The sequence below is a fragment of the Lissotriton vulgaris genome, chromosome 4_1 (assembly GCF_964263255.1).
Source record: "Lissotriton vulgaris chromosome 4_1, aLisVul1.2, whole genome shotgun sequence".
NCBI lineage: Eukaryota > Metazoa > Chordata > Amphibia > Caudata > Salamandridae > Lissotriton > Lissotriton vulgaris.
Window position 1 is genome coordinate 1,106,981,179 of NC_141691.1, and position 24,462 is coordinate 1,107,005,640.

Genomic DNA, 24,462 nt, shown 5'->3' on the forward strand with positions numbered 1-24,462 from the left:
GCAAACACGCAGGACACAAGCCATACCAACCCATGTGCAGGTATTGTGTTCATTGCACCTCCTTGCTTCTGGGTCATTTCAGGGGGTAATAGCCATTGCTGGTGGTGTCTCCCAGAGTTAACTTTCCAGATATTTTAATGCCTTTCTAAATGCCATGTTACAAAGAATAAGGTATCATATAAAATTTCCTAGCACACAACAGAATTTAATGAAGACCAAACTGGATGTCTACAACATGGCTCAATTTCCGCATGTCATTGGCTGTGTAGATGGCACACATGTCCCCATTTGCCCACCCTCAGAAAATGAGTAAATTTTTCGCAACATAAAATGTTTCCATTCTCTTAATATTCAAGCAGTCTGTAATTCAAAAACCATTATTACAGACCTAGTTGCAAGTTACCCAGAAAGTGCCCATGACTCCTACATTTTTAGACACAGTGCCATTCATGCTAGACTGCTTGCTCGTGAATTTGGAGATGGATACCTGCTAGGTAAATGTCTCATTCTAATAAACAAACTTTCCCTTTATCTTCACACATTTGTTTTTTTAAACTTTCAATTTACATTGTTTTCTATTGCAGGAGATAGTGCCTATGCAGTAAGGTCTTATATCTTAACACCATACCTAAATCCAAGTACAAGGAAAGAGCAGCACTACAACCAGGCTCACATATCAACCAGGAATGTGATAAAGAGGACCTTTGGTGTGTTGAAATCACGCTTTAGAATACTTCATAAAACTGGTGGAGCATTGCAATACCAACCAGACATTTGCTGTAAAATAGTAGCAGCATGTGCAATGCTACACAATCTAACAACTGAGAGAGGCATAGAACTTGATGAGGAAGATGTTTTACCTCCAAATGTCAATCAGCCTCCTCAACCACAAGCAAGAGCACATGGACCAGAGGCAGCAGAGGGGAGAAGGAGAAGGGCAGAGATCACACAGCATTACTTCTAAATGAGGTAAGAAACACTCTGAACATGTATTGTTGTTGCAAGCAATGTAAATTTTAATTCAAAATGAAACTGAAATGCATTTCCTTCATGGACTTTCACTGTATCCCAAACTTAATTGTGGTCTTTAAATCAGACATGTACAAATGATAAGTATTGAACCTTAAACAACTTTGACCTCATGAATACCACTCAAGAGGCATCACAGACAATGTCATTTCTTATGGCCACGCACTCCTAATGCCTTCCCTGTACTTCTCCCACTGTGCATGGTGATATTACTGGCATCATTCTGTTTCCTATTACTTCGCCTTGTGCCACTTAAGCAATGCTCAGATGTGCCACTCACAGCACTGCCGGTACCACTCTCCCCCATTGGTATTTGCTTTTCTGGGGATGCCTTAGACTGTGAAATTCCTGATGGCTCAAAGGTAGTCCCCACTCCCTTTTGAATATGTTCAAATGTTTTCATCAGGAGTACCTGGGTTGAAAGGGTCTGCTTGCAGAGGCCACGTGTACAATTTGAAAGGCGAGTCATTTCCCTGTTATGAGCCTGCATGTTGGTCAGTAGTCGTACCTGCCTTTTTCCACTTATATTTTGCTGTTTTTGCATCATTGTGCACATGGTCTCCAAAGAATTGGCAATGCGGTCAAGCTTCAATGCAGATGTTTCAAGGCCTGTCTTCATTACATTGATCATTTTATTCATACTGGTAGCTAATGTACCCATTTGTTTGCTGATATGTCTCAGTTTGCCTTTAATAATGCTAATGTCTTTGCCTTGCAGGCGCTGTACCTTTAGTATTTTCTCCTCAACAAGATTGCCAGTGATGGGACCCTCCCCAACATGACCACTTTCTCTCACAGTACCTCGGCGCAAAGAAAACTGCTGAAGTCTCCTTCGCCTACTCATCCTTGGATTAGTGACTGTAGGAGTGCTTTGAGGTTGCCTTTCTGGTACATTGACATTCTGCTCAGTTTCTGAATCTGTCTGGAGCAGTTGTCGCACTCTCTGTCTTTCCCGTGGTTGTGAATTGGCTGCTGAAGTACTGGGAGCATTTTCAAACTGTGTTTCTTGAACTTCTTGGTTGTGGAAATCCCTTAAATCCTGCTCAATTATGTCTTGCAGTGCCTCTATGGTTTAAAAAAAATGCAAACATGATGTTAATAGAAGTTTGCACTTTCCTATCAGTATGTAATAAAATGTAAAAATGTTGTCAGTGAAATGATTCTAGTCTCATTCATAATATTTCTTTATAACAATGAAGTAAAAAAGAGAAAATGTATTGTTTGTGTGCATGATGGATTCCTAAAAACTACAACTCCCATAATGCACTGCTTTCATTTAACTAACATTACTTGGCTGTTGCTGGTGACACACAGAGATCATTTAATACACAACATAATTACAATATTGATAATCCATCAACAGTCATTAAATTAATGGGCTCCATTCAGACTTTGAAAAGCACATACAATTCACTTACCTTCAGAAGGAGTTGGAATCTCTGATGTATCAATGTTTATTACTCCGATTACAGCCTCAGTCAACAGTGTGCCTTCCACCATGTCTTCCAGGGGAGTGTTGGGTCTATCCCTGGGTGTTCCACCTCCAGTAAGCTTTGCTGATTTCATCCTCTTTGCTAGCTTCTCTTTTGCACGGCTGCGCAGGTCATACCATCTTTTTTGCAGATTGTTTATATCGCGAAGTGCCACTCCTACTGCATTCACATTTGCTTGTATGGCAATCCATAGGTTCCTTTTAACAGCCTCAGGGACCTTCAGAGACAGCTTACAAAAAAGCTGCTCCTGTCTTGCAGTCACCTCCTCAATGAGGATTTCCAACTCTTGATCAGAAAACTTAATGTTCCTTTTCCTGGCTGGCCCCTCTTTAACAGGATTCTCATTTTCCATTTTTCAAACAAATTGTGAGGCACATACTGCAGCAGCAACCTCCTGGGAAAGCTCACTCAGCAAACTGCCAAACCACACCTTCAAACAAGGGAGCAGCTGCGCCTGATTGCTGTACTGGCTTTCAGGCAGTTGAATCAATGAGATTCATCATGTGTGTAAATTCGCAATTTGCGATATCGCAAAATGCGAATTCGCAATTAAGAATTCGCAATTTTAATGCGATTCGGTAAAAACTGCGATTTTTACCGTATCGCTATAAAATTGCGAAATTAATGATGCATTGCCATTTGCGATTCCTTATTTGCGATTCCTTATTTTTCGCAAAAAAACTCTCTCAGAATGCAGGCAGCAGGTTTCCCACTGTGAGTCAGACAACTGTCTCCCCAAATCTGCTTCCCATTTCAGCCTCGCCGGAGCCGCCTGCCTTTCCTGTTGCGCATGCACCGTATTATAAATCAATGAAACTAAGCGTCTGGGTTTGGGTCTTTCAAGTATCGCATGCAACGGTGTCAGTAGCGCTGGCTCGTCTGGGTAAGTTAGTGTGATGGCCTTCACTCCCTGTCTCAGCCTGATATATAAAAACACATCTAACGGTGTCTGCTGGTCCCCGGACACATATGCGGGAGAGCACAGAACACACCGTCGTGATACATATCTCCCCATTGAGTGAGTCCATACTTGCTTCTGAATTTCCTGAACACATCCTCCTGCAGTAGCACGATTTCCGGATGGTATGTGAGGGGCATCAGGGGCGAGTACATCAAAGATCCACCCAACTTCCTCACAATTCTATGCCATGCCATAATTGAGCTATAGAGCTCATTCGGTTGACTGTCTCTTGGACCAATCTTGCTATATAGCGCCCCGTCCAGCGGTACAGGATGGGCCAGCCAGTGTTCCGCCGCCACCTGTGGCATATAGTGAGGTTTTTTAATCCAATAACACACATAGTGTGCCTGCGCTGCTAAAAAGTATAACTCCAAATCAGGTATTCCGAATCCCCCTTGGGAATAAGGCCTTATCAATACATCCCATTGCAGTCTAGGCTGTTTACCTCCCCACACTAATCGTATTAACTCAGATTTCAGGGCTTTAAAAAAATATTAGCCTGGGTAATAGGGTATATTCAGAAATAAGTACAATACCTGCTGAGGTATCACCATTTTAATTAAGGAAGCGTGGCCTGCCATGGAAAGGGGAAGCGCCACCCATCTTGTCACACAGTCCTCAATCTTGGACAGCATAGTCCCATAGTTTGCCCTCATCAATTTCTCCCTGTTTCTCATCACTTTAATTCCTAAGTATTTAAGCTCATCCTCACACCATTCCAAGGGGTAGTCCATGTTGAAACGCTCTACTGCCGCCGTGAGAGGGAAGAAACTAGATTTGGCCCAGTTAATCTGCACTCCGGACATTTTCCCGAATACTATGAATTCCCGGAGTACCGGGTTCAGATTCTGACGGGGATCGCGGATATAGAGGGTAATGTCATCCGCATATAATGAGATGAGTATCTGGCGCTGGAAGCATCGCAAGGCCATATCATTATGACGCTGTCTCAATTTTGCCGCTAGAGGTTCCACCGCCAGGGCAAACAGCAGCGGCGACAGGGGACATCCCTGCCTAGTCCCCCTCGTTATTGCAAAAGGTTGGGAAACATGGCCATTGATCAGGACCTTGGCCGTAGGGTCGGTGTAAAGAAGCTCAATCCAGGCTAGAAACAGTGGAGGGAAACCCATCCTTCTCATCACCCCGAAGAAGTATCCCCACTCAAGCGAATCAAACGCCTTAGTGGCGTCTAAAAAAATAGCAGCCATAGGGAGGTCAGGAGAGAGGGTATCCAAATTCGCAAACAGCGTCCTTAAGTTATGAGATGTTGCTCTGCCGGGTACAAACCCTGACTGGTCCAGGAGGATCAAGTGCTCCATCAGCAGACTCAGTCTCGTGGCTATCAACTTAACTAAAATTTTTACGTCACAATTGAGCATTGAAAGTAGTCTATAGGAATCACACTGGTCAAGGGGCTTACCGGGTTTTGGTAGCGACAATATCAGCGCCTCCCTCATCGTCCCTGGTAAGTGCCCCACCTCCATTGCGTCTTCATAGACTTCCCTAAGCACTGGAGCCATAATGTCTATACATGTCTTATAGAATTCCACCGGAATTCCATCAGTGCCCGTGGCCTTACCCTATTGCATGCTCATGATGGCTTCACGGACCTCATCCAATTCAAAGGGCGCACATAAAAAAGCCTTCTGCACATCACTCAGCCATCCCAATGCCACATCCCCTAGATACTCGTCCAGCTGCCCCACCGAGGCGAATGTCGTAGTGTAGAATGCACTATAAAGTTCCAGGTTTGAGTATAGCGTGTGCGTCCCAATGAGTGACGCCCCTCGAATCCTGCACTTCTGTGACAGTGTTAGCACCGCAAGGCTGTTTCACACTTTGCGCTAGAATTTTCCCGGGTCTATCACCTTCACCATAATTTCTGGCCACCCAATACTTGCTTTTGAACTTCGCCTCTCGCTGCGCCTCCTCCATACATAGGGACAGTTTTTCCCGAAAAGCCATTTGTGCTCCTGCATTGGGGGCCAGTGCAAGTTCCGCTTCTAGTAGTTTAAGTTCCCTGTCAAGCGTTCTGATCGTGGCTTGTATGTCTCTGAGCACCCCCGCACCTTTCCCTATACATTAGCCTCCTATTGTCACTTTGAAGGCCTCCCAGATCACCTCCATGCTTTTCACCGAGTCTTTGTTACGAGCAAAAAAATCAAGTATTTCTTCTCTAAGGTCTTCTTGAAAGACTGTATCCAATAAAATGGAGGGGTTTAATCTCCACGGGCTTCGCGGGACATTAAAGTCCAAAGACGAGAGCACCAGCAACACCGGCGCATGGTCAGAGTATGTGCGCGCTAAATGTTGCGTATCCATCAACGATGGCGCAAGACCTCTAGATACTAAAAAATAGTCCAGCCTGGTCCATGATTGTGCGTGTGTAGTAAAGTGTGTACCCTCTCGTTCCACTGGGTGTCTATGCCGCCAAGCGTAATTTAGATGATACGCCTCCTTGATGTCCCTAACCGCAGCCTGCGCTTTAGTGAAATGGTGCGGTGCTGAGTGAGACCTATCTGCGCTGGGATTATACGTGACATTAAAATCCCCTCCCCAGACGACATGTGTAACATCTATTTAAAAAATGTTGGCCAAAAGGCTATAAAAAAACTGGGGGTCATCCACATTCGGACCATAGCAACACACCAGAAGCCCAGATTGTGTCCCTAATCTACCCCATGCCAAACAATATCTCCCCTCCGTATCACTGAAAGAGCCGGCCAGTTGGAATGGCACCTGCTTCTTAACCAGTATGGCAGTCCCATGGGCATAACTGGCTTATTGCCAATAGTGATCGGCCAATTACACTTTCAGTGGGTCTCCTGCAGCATAGCAATGTGTATGTGGTGTCTATCCAAGTAGGCCAACACCTGTCTCTTCTTGCGGGGATCCCCAAGCCTCTCATATTCCAGGTTAATATATTAAGGCCTACAACTCCCACCCCAGCCATCATGTCCACCAAACCATATCATAAGCAACGGGAATCGGCCCCTGGGACAGACCCCCTCTAGTTCCCAGTAGTACACTTCACAGTACCAAAGCTCTCGTAATGCCACTTGTACCATCGGACCTTCACTCGTTAGACCATACAATCTGTAGACGACAAAACTCTCAAACAACACCCCCACAACTCTCCTCCCGTATCCTCCCCCTCCCACTGAAGCAACCCAAACTTGCCAGAACCTCTCACCCCTCCCCCTCCCCTTCCCGCCCCCACTAGAACATACAAAAGCAGGCCCCATAGGACCCAAAACTCCACTAAGCAAAAGCGGGTGATACCCTCCGGGGGCCTACTCTAGAGGGCCACACAAGTCACCCTCTCCCACAAAGGACCTCCCCGCTCTGGTGCGGCAAGGGCCCTCCACTACAAGAGAGGTGATCCGGAGTCCACATGTCGCCAACGACTGGAGCACACCGTGAAGAGAGTCCCAATGTCATATGACTTTTTCAAATCCCATACTTGCCACCTGATCAGCGACACTCACGAAGCAGTTCCCATGCACACAGTGCAGTTATTTGTTGTCTCTGGCCGGCGAGGATCTCTGCGATGCACTGCGGCTACCACGATCCCGGTCCTGTCTTTTCAAGGAGCGCAGATATTCCTCCGCTTGAGTAGGATTGGTGAATAATTTCTGCTTACCCTGGTGTGTCACACGCAAACGAGCTGGATAGAGCATTGCATAGTCCACCTGGGCCTCCCGAAGTTTTTTTTTTTACAGTGAGGAACTTTCGGCGTTCTTCTTGCACCAAGGGGGTGAAATCAGGGTAAATGGAAAAGGTGTTTCCCTTGTATGTCAGCGATTGTTTATTTCTAGCTGCTCGTAGGGCCACGTCCCTATCACGATAGTTGAGTAGTCTTGCAATGATGGGACGAGGGGTCGCCTCAGGGGCTGGGCGTGGGCCCAACGCTCTATGCGCTCGCTACACAATAAATTGCGGGGAGAACACATCTTGCCCCACCGCCGAGAGCAGTAGCCTCTCCACATATTCCTCCATTTTGCCAGTGTTTGGGGAATCACCATCCACCACGCACAGTAGAACCCTGCCCGGCCTGCGGGGGGCACCCCCTCCACGTCTCCTCCAGGATCAGTTACCAGAAGGCAGCTAGGTCGCGCCCTCCAATGTTCACCTCCCAGGTAGGCCTCCGCGGGGGGACAGAGTCTCCACTGCAACGCTCTCCACCAGATAGGAAATCCCGCCGTCCGCACCGTGCCCTCGCCTTCAGAGGGGTTTTGTATCTCACCAGGGCGGCAGCTACGTGGGGAGGGCGGGGGAGCCCCGCGCAGCGGCCCAGATCTCCGCGGTCGCCCTCCGCCGGGTTTAGCGTCGCCTGCGCACCGTGGCGCAGAGGCAGTCCAGTAATGACCCCTCACTCATGCAAGAGGGGACCTCCAGAATCAGGGTTAGGCAACTGATGCTTAGGTTCCAGGATGTGTGTTGCCGGCCTCACTCTCAGCTCCCCGCCGTTATCGTGGTCCCCGCCGGAGCCAGGCAGTAGATGCAGTCAGGCAAGATTCCCGAGTTTTTTTCCTCAGTGCTTCCACAGCCGCGGTGGGCCCCGAGCAGACGTAGTAGTGTCGGCTGGTGCAGGGGGTCACTGCCGCCTCTCAACGCAGCTCCCCGATGTCCTCCTTCACCGCGAGTTATGCACTACAGTGCCCAGAAGCATATAATGGCAGCCGCTGAGTGCGCAGCCACCGCCCTCGTCGCAACCTCCTCCTCACAGCCCGCTCAGTCCCGCGCCAAAAGTCAGACTCGCGGTCCAGTTCTAATCACTTGACTCCAAGATGAGTCGCGATCGGGTACAAGAGTCTTGCGACAGTCTTGGCCAGCGCTCCACAACGGCCCGCAGGGGTCCGGTAGCCCCGTTCCTCGCACGAGTCCAGGGCCTAGTTTCCGGCTCGCAGGCCTCGGACTTTCCTAGCCGCACCTGCCGCTTCGCACCATCACTGTCCTGCCCTTCTGTAGCCGGTCAGATGTAATCCGGCTCCGGTGTGCCAACGCAGCATCTGATCTGCTTAAAAATCGCACCGAGTGTGCCTCAGGTCCCAATGTACCACTCGCCTTGCAGGTGCCTAGCCACAGCCGTTGTAAGGATAATTATAGGATTATGACTCCGGACCTCGGGAGCCTCACTCAAGTGCGGCCATTCCGTTGTGCGCCCTCTAGCGCCCCCCTGGAACAACATTATAGTTTAGTAAATAAAATACAAGGTAAGATGTTAATTCTTGGTGCGTGAGACTAGAGCGTTGTTAACAGACTGAGGTCACATGAAGGCTTGTTTGTTGTCCATACCATGCATCTGCTTCACGTTCCCCTACTCCCACCGTTCATCAGCCTGCCCCTGGCAATTGCTCGCATCGATGCAGCCCTTGGGCATGCCACAGACAGTACTTTGAAGCCTCCAGGGAAATGTTTGCGAGTACCCATGATACAGAGTATCATAGATGTATTACAGGTGCATCAGTTGAGTCTGCTGACCAAGTTGAGGGAACAATACTAAGGATGAGTAATACTTATCCAGCAAATAAGGACAGCATCTGTTCATCCGTGAACTCAGCTAAAGACATTTTGTAACCAGAGAACTATCTTGTAAGAACTTGAACTTGTTTGTTTTCACAAGGAGTCAGTCATTAGAATTTCAAACTATTTTGCTCTTGCTATTTTCATAAGGAGTCATCCATTAGGATTAAAAACTGGATTCCACTTGTTATTTCACAAGGAGTTTTCCAATGGGTTATGAACTATTCTTGTTGCAAACTCCAGTGGATTTATGTTAACATAGAATTAATGTTGTATGAATGATCAGATCATTTATTTTAAACCACAGTGTACTCACACCTTGAGATTCATAGCATCGTACAGAATTGATTACATACCATACAATGCGAATCAGGTCCTCCCAGGGTTTGCAAAAGGTTTGCCATTGCTTCCCGGGTTTGCCTCAACCTTCTCCGTTGCCTGCAAGCCTCCAGGATTCCCATCTAGAGGCTCGAGATATCACAAAACTGATACCACTACTCTCTAACAGTTGGGGGTTCTATTTTTAACCCCCTCCAGGTTATTAATAACCGCGCTTAAACAAATGCTGCCATCACTAAATCAATATTATATGGATGGGATGTCTGCACAAATCTTAGTATATAGCATCAGGTGCTGGCTGACCATCCGTACCAATCACTTTACTTATTTTGCAGAAAACCTGTATCCAGAAGTTCTGAATTATTTTGCAGGGGATGGAAATATTCCCTGTGCCTGCTCCATAATCAAATGAAAATAAATCTAAAAGACGAATAGATAAGACCGACAGCCCTCTATTTCTGTTTTCTTGTGAAAAAAGTTCATACATTTATATTTAAAAACCCAGAAGTAGGTGTAGAAAAATTAGATGAAATATTGCAAAATTATTGAAGTGTATTGCCAACAAATAACTGACCAATGCTTTGCAGGTGAGTAAAAGAGCATTGTTTCATATGAGAATCATGCGATGAAGTGGGTAAACAGGGGGGAAACCCTGGTGAGTGAGGGGACTCAAGAAATACATTTTTCTTTCCTGAAGGCAATCTCTGGTCGCATTGATTGGATGCCATGTCCTTACCCTATGACTAGGTCCTCTAACCCAACACCTCGGGTTTCAGTTGAAGCATAAAGATGGTAATGCCTCCATTAAAGGTAGGCAGCTTTAACTGAGTCGGAGCAAGGCGTGCTCTTTTATGGCTCCAGGCGAAACACGATGAGGATGATTCAATTTTCTGAAAGAATAAATTAGGTAGCAAAACAGCCAGTGCGCAAAATTAAAATTAAAATTTAGAGAGGATTGCTATTTTGATAACATTTTATTGCCCTTGAATACTTAAAGGAAGTCTATTACACTTAGCCAGACTACTTAGCATTTTTCTGTCTGAGCGGATCAAAATTGTGTCGAAAAATATCCGTATAGTTTGCAGGGATCTTGACACCCAACAGGTAATCAACGCAGCATAATGGGAGTCGCTAAGGAATGATCAGATCAATAAGAGTAAATACATGACTGGTGGATATATTCGAAACATGCAATACTAGCTAATGCATTTCATGTGGAGAAGTGCGGCTCAGGGGTTAGAGGCGGCAGACCCGGAAGCTGAGATCGGCCCTGGACCAGGGTTCAATTCCCCGCTTCGGCGGGTCTTGGGCTCAAAAATTCCACGGACTTGATAATTCTCGCTCCGGTGCCTTCTCGACTCACGGGTTCACACTCTGCGACTCTGGGCAATAGCTTGCTTAATCTCCACAACGGCCCCTCGCGGCGGGATGCCTGGCTTTCACCTGGTGGATACCCTGCCGGGGTTATCTCACAGGGGAATACCAGGACGGGTTCCCTAAGCAAGCGCTTAGATACCGACCTCGGTCAGTGATTTGCGCTATATAAATACATGTACATTTACATTTACATTCATGTTACAAACATCCACTTTCCCTGATATTTAAGGTCTCTTTAGCAGCCTCTGATAACCCCGAATTTCACTCACAGTTGCTATATTTGTTTTAATAGTATTTCAGCTCAGACTCAGAAGACTGAGTTTCAATTAATGATAAGGAGAGCAAATACAGAACGTCTGCAGGTTTATCATATAGAATATTAGTAGTAAACTCCAAAGACCATATTATAGTGATGCTAAAGTTCTTCTTCTACTTTTAGATATCAGCGAATGTGTAGTGCAGATTAAGCCCACATGAAGAACAAAGAAGTTTGACGATATCCACTGTCTTTGCGTCTCTCTCATGGATCATTCCCCGTTCCGCAGGTCTGTCACAAACCAACACAATAAAAAGTGAGAGGTTGGCTATGGGTTGGGTGAACAGTGGACAACAACCTTCACTCCTGTTGTATATAGGTGCCCAATTAGTGTCTCCTGACAGAAAGTATGAAATGTGTACTAGTGGCCTGTCGTAGAAGCTAAAATTAAGAGTGTCAAAAGGTAGTACTGTTAAGTGCAGAAATTGTGACAAGTCTTTGGAAGCGCTAAAATCTGCCATGTGCCATGTAGTTCCGCTTAGGAAAGTGTAGCCATTGATATAATGGGCCCCGCAGGCAAGAGTCAAAAGTATGGTTTTGTGTTGTTTCATTCTTTTTTTAGATAGTCAGTCGCACAAGTGGGGCACAGGGCTGACACAGATACTGTTTTGGCTTTTTTAGATCAAGTTTCCTTGAATGAAGGCATGCCATTTTTTTCATTAAGTGGTAATCGTGTCCAGTTTACTTCATTTATCAAGAGAGGGTAGAGGTTGTACACAGGACTACACAGTTCTCCAACCCCACAGGGGATGGAATGCTTGAAAGATTTACCCAGGTTTTGAAGTAAGCCGCAGAAGTGGCGGCACAGGGAGGATCAGATTGAGAACTACAAATGATAAACACCATATGGACATACAGTTCTTCGACTAACAATGCCACAGGATGTAGTTCCTGTGGGATTATGAGAGGTAGGAATCCCAGATTGAAGTGTAATCCTGGTTGGATGATCAAGGGGCAATGTGGTAGATTACCCTCCTCATTAAACTTAAAATAACTCTATGATAAGGCCGTAAGAAGCATTTTAACATTAGAAGTAGCACTCAAGATGCAGAAATCAAAGTAGGTCAATAGGTTACAGTGCTGTGTAAAGTGTCAAAGAAGAAAGTAATCCACGAAAAATAGTCAATGTTGTGAGGAATCATGTACAGCTTAGTGGCAGTTAGGTGCAGATGCTTGAGTGGCTGCCTAAAAACAAGAAGCGGTATATACAGGAATTCTCAATTCTGGCACCAAAAATATGATTGATTATGATGACAAGGAGTGCAGCAGTATTGACAAGGGACAGAGGGTTGAGGTGCATTATTAAGAGGGGCTAATCAAAGAGGCAGCAGCAACTGGCAATACAGATGAGGTTGTGGTTTCTTGCAGACAAATAGTGGAGGATGTTGCTAATAATGAATGTGTTGAAAGAGATGCGTGTGGCCAGTTGTATTAAGAAGGGAAGCTGAGATGTATTCGGAGACTGTAAATCTGTGTGAGTTGAATCAGAGAACGGAGGTAAGACCACCTAAAAGGTTTGCTGATTGAGGGAAGGTAGGATCTGACTGCATAGTTACCACCACTGTTTTGCCTGGTCTTTTGCTGGTTTTTGATTAGTCTGACTGGGATCCTACTAATCAGGACGTCAGTCGATCTGCTTTCTCCCTTAAATTGTCATGCCTGTACTTTGGTACACTCCATATTGGATACTGGGGGTACCCTCATCAATCCCTAGTGTATGGCAACCATGTACCCAGGGCATAGGTACCCCAGAGGCCTCCCATGGGCTGAAGCATGTATTATGCCACCCACGAGAGACCATGCAAAATAGAACTCTAGGTCTGCTACTGCAGCCTGTGTAAGATGGTGCTGGCACCACTTACTTTAGATAGGTTCACTATATATATTGGTCACTACACTTAAAACTTATATGTCACCCATATAGAAGGCCTTAACAATCCTTAAGGCAGGGTGCTAGGTTTTATGTGAGAGGGTGCCCCTGCATGAGCAGAGCATCTCTGCAGCCTTCAGAGACCATTCTCTCGGGTTGTCTGTGACACAGCCGGACATATAGGTAGAGGTGCATTTTAACCTTGCAGTAAATGCTATATTGGAAACAGCTGCATAGAATCATATTGTGTTTGGTATCAAACACCTTGGAATCATACCTCCACACCAGTAATTGGTGTGGGAGGTAGGATTCCAACCTTCTGAAACGAGCTTTGTGGGGTCACTGGTCTAACCGGTGCCTGCCTTCTCAACCAGGACAGCACAAAATTAATGCTGCCGACCAGAGACACATTTCTGCCCTCCTGCTGCTGAGCCAAGCTCGAGCAGAGGAAGGAAGCACAAAAGGCATCCTGTCAGAAGGAGGGTTTACCACCTCCCAGACAGGATTTAGTGTATTGGGGCTGGGTGGGTGCACTCTGAGAGTGCCTGAAAGTCTGCACTGGGGGCATTTTTGGTGTCCCTGTACATAGTCCAGCTCAAACCAGTTCTGGGAGCCATTGGCTCCTGCTCTAGTGCGAAACTGGACAAAGGGCATGGGAGTAACCACCTGTCTGTCCTGATCCTCCCCTCGGAGGGTACCCCGAATCTGTACAACACTCTCCCATGGGTACAAAAGGGGTTTACCTGGCTGTAAGACAAGTACAAGAAGAAACCACTGACCTTCGACCGTCTGGACACTCAGGACTTCACTGGACCTCAACTGGGCTCGACTTCGTCCCCCTTTCCGTCCGAAGCTTAGTTTGTGCCTTTGCTCCGTACAGGCTCCGTGCTGGACCTGTGGTGCACTTATGACAACTGAATAATCTCCCTTGGAGTGAAGTAGTCACTTCCATGTATTCACAGGCACCTAACCGCAACTGACTGGTCTGCTGCTCCTGAGCTCCAGTGGACTCCGATGATTTCAGCAACACAGGAGGTGGGTTTTCGAAGGTCACTGAGGTCGATCTGCCCTCTCAGCAAGTTTGAGGCCAGTATCCCTCGTGGGGACTGCATAACCCGAACGCCTGTGCATCACGTCCATTTTCCAAGTGCATATGCTTGCTGGCGATTCCCGAGCTTGGGCATTGGACTCCGAGTAGTCCTGACCTTTAGTAGTATTTGCACAAAAGAACTCCAGCCTCCTCGCACTGAGTGCTCCGTGGGCTGATACTTTGCAATCGTGCTCGGGTCCCCTCGCAACTCCTGGTCATTCGGCCTGTGGGTCCTCCTGAGGGCCATCTTGATTTCTGTTGGTTCCTGGTTGCTGCAGACGTGCTCTGACTCTCCTTTGCTTGGAGACTCCCCTGGACCTTGCTGGCCCACACTGTAACCTGCTTGACCTTCCTGAGTGCGTTGCTTTTGCCAAGGCTTGCTGGTGCTCCCGCCGGACACCGACCCCTCAGCACTCGACATCCTTTTTGGAACAGCTCACCTCCGGCTCCTGGTTGTCCTCGACATCTCCTGGTCCTCGTGGCTGCACAGTCAAACATCGCTTCTTCGCACCTGAAGCATCCAACATCGGTGGGCATTCCTCTCCCGAGCCCCTGGTCACTCTGAAGTGATCCAGACTCTGTCCCCTCTGCATTCAGGTTCCTTCCTTCCAGAAGCCAGGCTTGGACTCCATCAGACCCTTTTCACCTTCATGGCAGCAGTACTTCTTTGCAGCTCTCCATTGAGGACGACAGCAGTTTCCGACGCCACTTGAGACCTATGCACCCGGCTCCTCTGGGATAGGTAACTCAGGTACTTCGGTATCCACGGGTTGAGTGGCTCTTCAAATTCTTAAGTTCCAAGGGGTTTGCTCGAAGTCCGCCTAGAAGGGTCCATAAACTTTAAAAGTGTAACCATGACTTACCCATAGAATTGTACGGAGCCCGTGGTCGTGTTCCCACACTGCACCCGTCCTCCGTGGGGTCCCTATCTACTCAACTGGGGTAGTTCCTTGGGGTCCCAGCGATTCTACGTGTTCTAAACTGTGTATTGATGGTTATACACTTAGTTTAGTATATGGTTTGGTCTCCCCCTGGAGCCCACTGTGTATTGTGCTACTTACAACTGTTCTATTGATCTCGTATTGTGTGCTTTGTGTTCTATCCTCATGTAGAGGATAGTAGAGAGTTTTTCAAATGACAGAATATTTTTTTTTATATATGCAAAGAACTATGGTACTACATGGAACTGGTGGGAGGGAAAGAGCCTGCTAGAATACAGGTCTTTAGACATATCAAGGTCCGTTTTGAAACACTTGGGCTCTCTGTGGGCTGCGTAGGACTATTTGCAACCCCAAATGTATACCTTTTCACGGAGCAACGTTACTGAATTTATACTATTGGCTTCCTTATGGGAAACTGAACACGCACACTGCTTAGAAGCTTTGTCTTCAATACACCGAATTTTATTCATCAGTAACAACTATAATCTGTAATGAGAAATTTATCTCTGAGCCTTGAAAAAGCCCTGCGGGCGAAACGCACGTTGGCTGCTGCTGTGTCTTCATTCATTTTTTGGAAATAAAAATCACAAGACCTGATTTTAGAGTGTGGCTGGAGTACTTATCAGAGTCTGACTTTCAGGACATTGGACTAAGGACTTTCACTACGAGGGAGTTCTTTGCGTATATATATAAAAAAAAATCTTCTGTCATTTGAAAAAAAGTTTCTATTGGATTATAGATATAATGATCGAGTGTGCTCTGGTGCAGTGTGGTAAATGTTTGATCTGGATCTTTTAGGTCTTCAGATATATTTACACCCTGGTGGGTGGGTGTTAAGATGCCATTTGAGCACCTCCTACTAATGAGAGTTTAGTTATTTTTATTTGTAGACTTAGAATGTCAGGATATGTGCAGATGGAATAGCAAACCCACATTTGGTGCTTTTGTAACAGGATAGTAGTGAGTGTTATTTTAAAAAATACATCTTTTTATATAACTACTGTGTGGTTCTCCTTCATTTAGTCATTCAGGAGGTGATGTTCTGGTAAAACATGCGTCTTCACATTCCTTCAAGATTAAGCCTGAAGGCTGCTCTATACAGCTACCACTTAGATAGTTTTCTAAAGGTTATCTTTGACACCATACATTATATTGGTTGTTTGGACAGGTACTAGGTGCACACTTTAATTAGTGGACAGCATATATCAGGCCAACTTCTCTCAATGATCATTTGTGTGAATATATATATATATGATTATAAAATATGCAGATAAGGAGGGAAATACTGTTTTATGGCAATTGAAGGACTGCATGATTGAGGCAGAAAGACATTTATCGGATACCTCGTGCTATCTTAAATCTACACAATTTGCTATGTCTCAAAGTCATGAAAAAACTCGCAAACAAATCTCCAATTGGAAAAGACTTGTTTTACTATCAAAAGAAGAAAGTAAATTCTTAACCAGTGAGCATCCGATCACTCCGAATCTATATTTCCTCCCTAAGATCCATAAACAAATCACACCTACTCCCGGTCGCCCTATTATATCTGCGATTGGAAGCACGAATGAAAACATATCCAAATATGTAGACTTTTTTTTGCAACCCCACATGATTAATCTAACGTCTTACCTAAAGGACACTACAGACTTCCTAACCAAAATTGTGTATGTAAAATGGTGTGAAAACTATATATTCCTGGTAATGGACATCAAATCATTATATACCTCTATTAATCATCAACAGGGTATTAATGCTTGCAATTTTTATCTGAGCAAACGTGATATATGTTTCCGTGATCATAATGTGATGTTGATCGAAATGATCAGAATTTGCCTCACCTCTAATTTCTTCCGTTTTCATGGTAACATCTACCAACAGCTACGTGATGTGGCGATGGGCTCGTGCTTTTCCCCCAGCTACTCATGCTTGCATGTGGGTTGGTGGGAGGAGCACGAGCTCAAAACCGCGCATCAGCGCTGGTTGAGTAACATCGTCAATTATTGGCGATTTATTGATGACGTGTGTATAATCTGGAAAGGGACAATAGATGAGGCGTTATCTTTTGTATCTGATCTAAACACTAACACACTAAATCTTAGATTCACGGCTTCTATCACTTCTGACATGGCAGAATTCCTTGATATGCAGATGTTTATAAAAGACTCTAAACTTGAGACCCAATTACACCGCAAATCTACAGCGGGCAATTCGATTTTACATGCCCGGAGTGCCCACCCACTACATACCATTAAAAGTATCCCTTATGGGGAATTTATTCGTAGCTGTAGAATTTGCAGTGACGCCACATCACTTGATGAATGTTTAAACGACTCTAAACTGCGTTTTTTGAATAGGGGTTATTCTGAAAACACTCTGGATCAGGCCCTAATTAAAGCTAGATCGCTTGATCGTAAGTCCCTACTTGCACCAAAAAAATCTGATAACATCGTTTCAGAATGTTCAGTTAGACTGATCACAATTTTTGTGCACAGGAACGCAGAATACAGCGCATCATCTGCAAGGAATGGCCAATAATACTAACAGATGTCATTCTAGGTCCCATTTACCTGCTATCCCCGATATAACCGTCAGGAGGGCGCCTTCAATGCGTGACGCATTGGATAAACCATCACCTGAGGTCTCTCCGAAAAAACCTTGGTTTCATAAAACAGGATTTTTTAAGTGCACTTCTTGCCGTGCTTGCACGTTTTAAAAAACTAATACCCACTATAAGACCGCATTTAGTGAGGTCCCTGTGCCTATTCGAGAACATCTAACTTGCAGATCAGAGTATGACATTTATAAACTAAAATGTACCTGCAATCTCGAATATATAGGCAGCACGAAACTTCCTGTGCATAAACGCATCTTCCAGCACATACGAGCGATCATTAACAGTGATGAGAACTATCCTGTAGCAAGGCCCTTTCGATCTGTACATAACAAACTGCTTAAAGATCTTGAATATACTGTCTTGTGTTCAGTGCCCCAGCCCGGACGGGGTGGAAATCGGGACAAGCTACTAAGGCAAAAAGAATCGCACTTTATATTAGCTTTAGAAACCAAGGCCCCTAATGGGTTAAATTTAACGGAAGATTTGAACAACTTTTTGTAGACCTAGCTGAAAGAAATGTTCTGTCTGGTAAAATCTTTATATAATGTTTGAAAATCATATTTTTTCTATAGGATTGATCTACATGAATTAGGTCATCGGCTGATGACCATTACAATTATATTGGTTTCATGTATGAATCTGAACATAATTATGTTTCTATAGGAAATTATTTCTTATAAAACACTAAGCTTTGCTCGGCTGTGAGCAATACTTATTTTTAATCACACTTAAATGTGGGTTTTATTTTTATTATTTATGTTTTTTGGTAACAAAACTGCACATTTTGAGCACTTTTTTTGACAAACCATATAGTTGAAAAAGATTAATACAAAAATGAATTATTAAATATGTCTGTAACATTCCAGACTGGTATTCTGATGGTTTACTCATTGCAAAACAGATATAATGAATTATGAATTTAAATTTGCATTAAGTGACACGTGTCAAATGACTTTACAATTATTTGCATATTTTGAGTTTTATTAAGACACTATGTCATAATTATAATGATGTTCATCATTTGCAACTATGGTCATTAATCATTGATTGTGTATTATTCATTTTAATTGTTTTGTTTTTCCATCTAATTACAAAATGTTATTTCTAACATTCGCACATCAAATTGATAAGAATATGAATCTATTCTCGCTTAACATAGCCATTAAAAAAAGGCGCTTGTTTGTATTGTCTAGTATACCTTCACATATTGGTCTGTCATTTGTTTTTATCACATTCAATGCGAGGTTGTGCACAATTTTGATTTGTCCCACTATTATGTCTATTATAAAATGGCTGTTCTCTCTGAGCGCGTTATGTGAACAAGCTCCCTTGAGGAGTGAAACGCGTCGTCGGATGGTCATTTGTCCTTCATTTTGAATAAAGAACTCTATTCTACTATCCATTTGAGGAGTTGTTGATCTTCTGTGGAATGATTCGCGCACTGCAAAAATGAGGTTGGTGTGAGGTCTGCACCTGAAGTGATTCCGTCCTCCATTGGCGGAACAGGACTGTTGGTTCCATATATATATATATATATTTTCCCCATGTTAATTTCCATAGGGACCTTTAGACGCGGCTACAGCCCGAACGGCTGAATGGAATTACACCAAACTTGGCTAAATGGTAGGGCCTGGTATGCAGATGTGCCTTTGCTATATTTGGTGAAAATCCCTCCAATAGTTCTTGAGAAAATTGAATTTGAAATTTTTCAAATGGCATTTTCTATGGGACCTTTGACACGGCTACAGCCCGTACGGCTGAACAGAATTCCACCAAACTTGGCAAAATGGTACGTACAGGTATGCAGTAGTGCCTTTTCTATATTTGGTGAAAATCCCTCCAGTAGTTGTTGAGAAAATTGAATTTGAGCAAATTATATATCTATATGCGCTCACCGTACGCGCACCATAAGCGTACGGTACGTGCGCGAGCGAGTTTCTGATTGGCTGGCAGTCGACTGTCAACATTCCAAACTGTCCAAACCAGGAAATGTTCACCATCATCTTGTTTTTCAGGAGAACTGAGGCACAAGAGAGCCCAAAACAAGAGTGGAAAACACGAAAAGGGGGCAGGGTAGAGACCCCCCAACCCTCTAGCCCTTCTCAGGGGTCCCAAAAGGACCCCCAAGGGCAAAAAGAAAAAAAAAATTCAAAAAACTCGCGGGGTACGCGCACCGTATACCCCGCGATTAAAAAATAAATAAAAAAGTGTTTGCACTTGGTGGTCCTTCTGGGACCCCCTGAGAAGGGCTAGGGGGTCAGGGGGTCTCAACCCTGCCCCCTTTTCGCGTTTTCCACTCTTGTTTTGTGCTCTCTTGTGCCTCACTTCTCCTGAGAAACAAGATGGCTGCTCAGGTGGTCCCAGAAGGATAACAACATATATAAACGTTATCCGCTAATAGAATTAGCATTTACAAAACCTTTGAAATTTATTGAAAAAAAATATAGGTTTCACGCCTGATATAGTTAGAAATTAGCATTAAAAAAAACCTTGCAGGGGGAGGAGCCAAGATGGCGACGGGTGAAGACGTGTAGGCTCCCGGCTCCTACAGCTGCCTTTCCTCCGCGCTAATTCTCCTGCACCTAATCCTGTAATGCTGGTGGTGAAATGCGCGCCACGCTGTGCTGACTCGCCTCGACTTTCCCGGGTTTCCCAACTCGCCCGGCAGCCGGAGTAAACCGAGTGACGACATCGAGCCCTGGCCCCGGGACACCGCCACCGCCCGTCCCCGAGTCTATACGGCCGAGAGGCGGCTGCCCTGTCTGGAGATCGCCTATACTGTGGAGTGGTACTCTCCTCCCGTCTCAGACCCGTGGTGGCGCAGCCTGCTGAGGAACGCCGCAACCAGCACCCTACGAGCTGCAACCCCTCAGGAGACATTTCGGCAGAGCGTCTTTGTCTGCGGCCGGTGGAGAGGGAGAAGGAATGCACGGCCATGTTGGGATGTGGTTTGCTGCCTGCCCCATCGGCCTGGTGTGCGGCCGGTAGCTCCGCAGCCCCCAGTGTTGACGGTCCGACCTTCCTTGTCTGTACGCGCGTGGAGCCCTGTATCGCAGCTGCATCGCGCTGCGCCCGCATTTAGGTAGCGTTGTGCCTCGGCCACTGGAATGGGGTCGGCTGCCTTGGAGAAGGGGGGTGAGCGCCCGTCCCTGTCTGCCGGTGATGGTGCCCGAAGGGAACCGGGGGCCAGTTTGCACATTCCTCTCTGGGAACGGGACTACGGGAAGCCCCAACCGCCGATTTCTTGCAAGACTATCCTGGCCGCCCTGACCGAACTTAGGTCGGAATTGAGGGTGGGTTTTCGAGCGCTGAGTACTAGTCTCGACACAATGGCGGCTGATCTACGGAGGGGCCGGACACTGGATGGCCAGCTGCCCATGGGACTATCTACATTGGAGCCTATGAGGGGTGCAGTGTTGCTTTGTATTGGAGGAGACTCCGTGACTTTCCCTGTTTTAGTGGAAGCCTGCCGCCGGCCGACCAGTGAATGTGCTCGTGATACTTTGTTTCCTTTGTCTCCGGAGCTTAACACTCTACCGCCTGCAACTATGTTATTGCCTCCAGCCTGGGACTCACAACAGCTGGCCCCTTCGGCGGATCTCCTATTGTTGCCTTTGGCCTGCGCTCCGGAGACCGCGCATACCCCGGATGGACTTGGGAACTTGATTGCTCAGGACGGAGGATTAATTGGTGACGTTCGCTGGCCATTTTGTGGGACTACTGTATTCTCCTTCATTATGCGGCCATTTTGGTCCTTGGTCGGGGTGGGGGTGGGCTTTCTTTGTGTGCCTCGTTTTGGGGTCTGTACTAGGTCGGGTCAGGGCTAAATGCTCCTTACGCAGTCGGTTGCTTGGCGGGTGGGACCGGGACTGGGATTGATTTAGATCTGATTCAGTCGCACACGATATATTGACTTTCCCCTAACTGTTGTTGTATTAATGTCTGATTTAAGCTGTCGCAGACTGAGTGGGGAAGGTGTTTTTGGTTAAGGGGCTGGGACTGTTTGGATTGGCTCCTCCTCCCGTTTCCTTGGTAATTGGGGAGTTGCGGATTAGAATGGTCTGATCTCACTCTCTATACTTCAGAGTTTTTATTCTTTCTTTTCTTCCTTTACTTTTACTACATTTCGGGTTCTTTATGGGGCGACAGGCACATTGTCGGGGGGGGGGGTAGGCCGTAGCCTCCGCATTGGTGTAGGGTGGGGGGGTAGATCTTACTTCTTAATTTAGTTTCTATGGGCCTTTTTTTCATTTCTCTGCGCTTTCTTGTACTGGTTTCTTTCTGGGTCTGTGATAGAGGTTGTTGGGGAGTGGGTGGCGCTGGGAGTGGCACGAGCTTAGTTCCTGTCGTCTGCTTGCCTTACTATTGTATTGCTATTCTGTTGGGGTACTGCACGCAATTGTTGCTGTTATACTTGCTGCCTACTCATGTGGGTACTACAGTACGGGCTCGGATCTCCTTTGTACCTATCCTCTATTGACTTTTGTTTAATTCGGCAAAACCTAAAAATTAACCTTTATCTCTCCTTCCCCCTGGCGACATAATTTTCAGTGTACATGTTCTTAATTGTTGCTATATTGCCTAATGCCATTGGGGGGACCGTATTGTTGACAACTGCGCTCAAATGTTCTGTGGCCGGCCAGAAGGTTGTAGGCCCGTATTTGTATTTCTGCACCAAGCGCAATAAAGGTTTTCAAAAAATTAAAAAAAAAAAAAAAAAAAAACCTTGCAAATTTACTGAAAAACCATAGGTTTCAAGCCTTATATAGTTAGGAATTAGCATTTAAAAAACCTTGCAAATTCACTTAAAAACCATAGGTTTCAGGCCTTATATAGTTAGGAATTAGCATTTAAAAACCTTGCAAATTCACTTAAAAAACCATAGGTTTCAGGCCTTATATAGTTAGGAATTAGCATTTAAAAAACCATTGAAATTGCTCCTATATAGTTAGTTGTACTAACAATATTTCGCGCACCCGCAATCCACTGCTGATGATGTCACATATTACATCATTCATGACATGGTCAGTGACATCACTGATGACATCACTGATGACATCTCAAATGACATCACTAATGACATCTCATTTGACATCACTGATCACATCACTGATGATATCATTCATGTAATAATACGATGCACCTCCTCACACTCTAATATAACCTTTGATACACCCAGTGTTAAATACAGACTACCATTCTTGAAACCATTGACACACCAATACCAGTTACTACATACGCACTCACTGATTCCTAGGTCTACACACACATTCACTCATTCACCCATAGAATCACTCATACATACAGTCACTCATCAATACAACACTATCATATGCACTCATACACATATACAGACACTCACACACTGCCACTCATGCATGGAGTTACTCACACACCTAGTCAGTCATGCAAAGAATCAATCACACTTCCATTTCCTCAACTATACAGTTATACACACAACACCTTACTTATTCAAACATATACTACACATACTTACTCTCTTATACAATCAATGATACAAGTCAAGTCAAGTCAAAATTTTTATTTGTGTTGGTACTCGACAGAGGACCACAAAAGAAATCTACATTTTACAAGAAGTGCAACAGTATTAATACAAAGATAAAAATTGTTTTAAAAACTTGTACAAATTGTAACAAATGAATTCATTCAAAGGTAGACCACACATATCTAAAAGTTCACTCCCCTTAGTAATTCTGCAGCAGCGGAATATAGGATTAAGGTATCTTGTACGAGCTAGGGTTACTTTTTGATTGGGACACACAAGTAATAAATGTTCAATAGTTTGGTCACCCCCTGTGCACAAAGTACATAGAGGAGATCCTCCTGGAAGCCATCTGGAGGTAAATGCTAATAGTGGTAAGATACCCAACCGGTACATAGTGATCGCTCTTCTTACACCATGTGTCAGGGTAAACCCAATATAAGGTCGAGTTTGCTTGAATTCAAGTTTTTCCACAAATGGCTTATAGATGGTTAATTTATTGCAGTGTAAACAGTCCAATTCGTAGCTCAATTTAGGGGTAAAAGTTTTTAAGAACAATTTTAAATGCGCTGGAGACCAGGTACTCAACATTTCAATTTTAATGTTTGCCAACCGAAATGCAACAGCCAAGTTTTCCAAAAAGACTTGCTTATTAGGCACTGCCCCAAAAGACTCTTTTTTCAACACTGACCTTAAAGTGTTCTCCTTCGCGTGTATCAGGTTGTAGGCCCACCTTATTACATTAGCGATAGCTATAGCAAAAGAGCTTATGATTGATAGTTCTAATCTCAGTGCCTGTACAGGTACAGCATCGGAAACTTTCATGATCCTTCTTAATATTTTCCCTTCTTTTTGATCCATGAAAACCCATTGTTTTATGGGGATGTATTCCGTCGCATATGATAATACAGGTGGTATTTTTACTCTGTATGTGCCTAACAGTGCAGAGAAATGTCTATTCCCGGTTGCGCTGTAAAGTTTCAGGAGAGCAGAGGCATGTATATCGGCTTTCCTTTGTAGGTTTGATACCTGTGTTGAATTTGTTAAATTTTTGGAGAGAATCCTTCCGAGATAAGGATAGTTGTCTACCTCTTCTATTTTTTCTTCACCAATCTTCCAGGTATACTTGGCGCTTTGTTTTCTTCCTGAAAAAGCTATCACTTTAGTTTTCTTTATATTTGGTATTAGGTAATTTTCCTTCGAATATTGCTACAAAATGTCCAGTGATGCTTGCAGTCCGAAAGGGGTTAGATCTAATAATACAATATCGTCAGCGTAGAGTAATGAGATTATGTTTTGCTGGGCGATCTTCGGCGGTAGATTAGAACCAAGTTGCAATTGGTGAGGCAAGTCACTTAGATAGAGGGAAAAGAGGAGCGGGGCTAAAAGGCACCCTTGTT

The 24,462-nt window shown here is 45.0% G+C and overlaps 2 protein-coding genes across 2 annotated transcripts in view; both read right to left on the bottom strand.

Moving 5' to 3' along the window:
* GALNT4 (polypeptide N-acetylgalactosaminyltransferase 4) overlaps positions 1 to 24,462 on the bottom strand; it is a 983,977-nt gene that overhangs the window by 697,532 nt on the left and 261,983 nt on the right. The gene's annotated exons all lie outside the window — the stretch shown is intronic.
* Positions 1,175 to 2,874, bottom strand: LOC147722931 (uncharacterized). The gene is made up of 2 exons (XM_086967413.1): positions 2,448 to 2,874; positions 1,175 to 2,094 (listed from the first exon to the last, which is right to left on the bottom strand). The coding sequence occupies exons 1-2, from the start codon at positions 2,872 to 2,874 to the stop codon at positions 1,175 to 1,177; spliced, it is 1,347 nt and encodes a 448-aa protein (XP_086823539.1).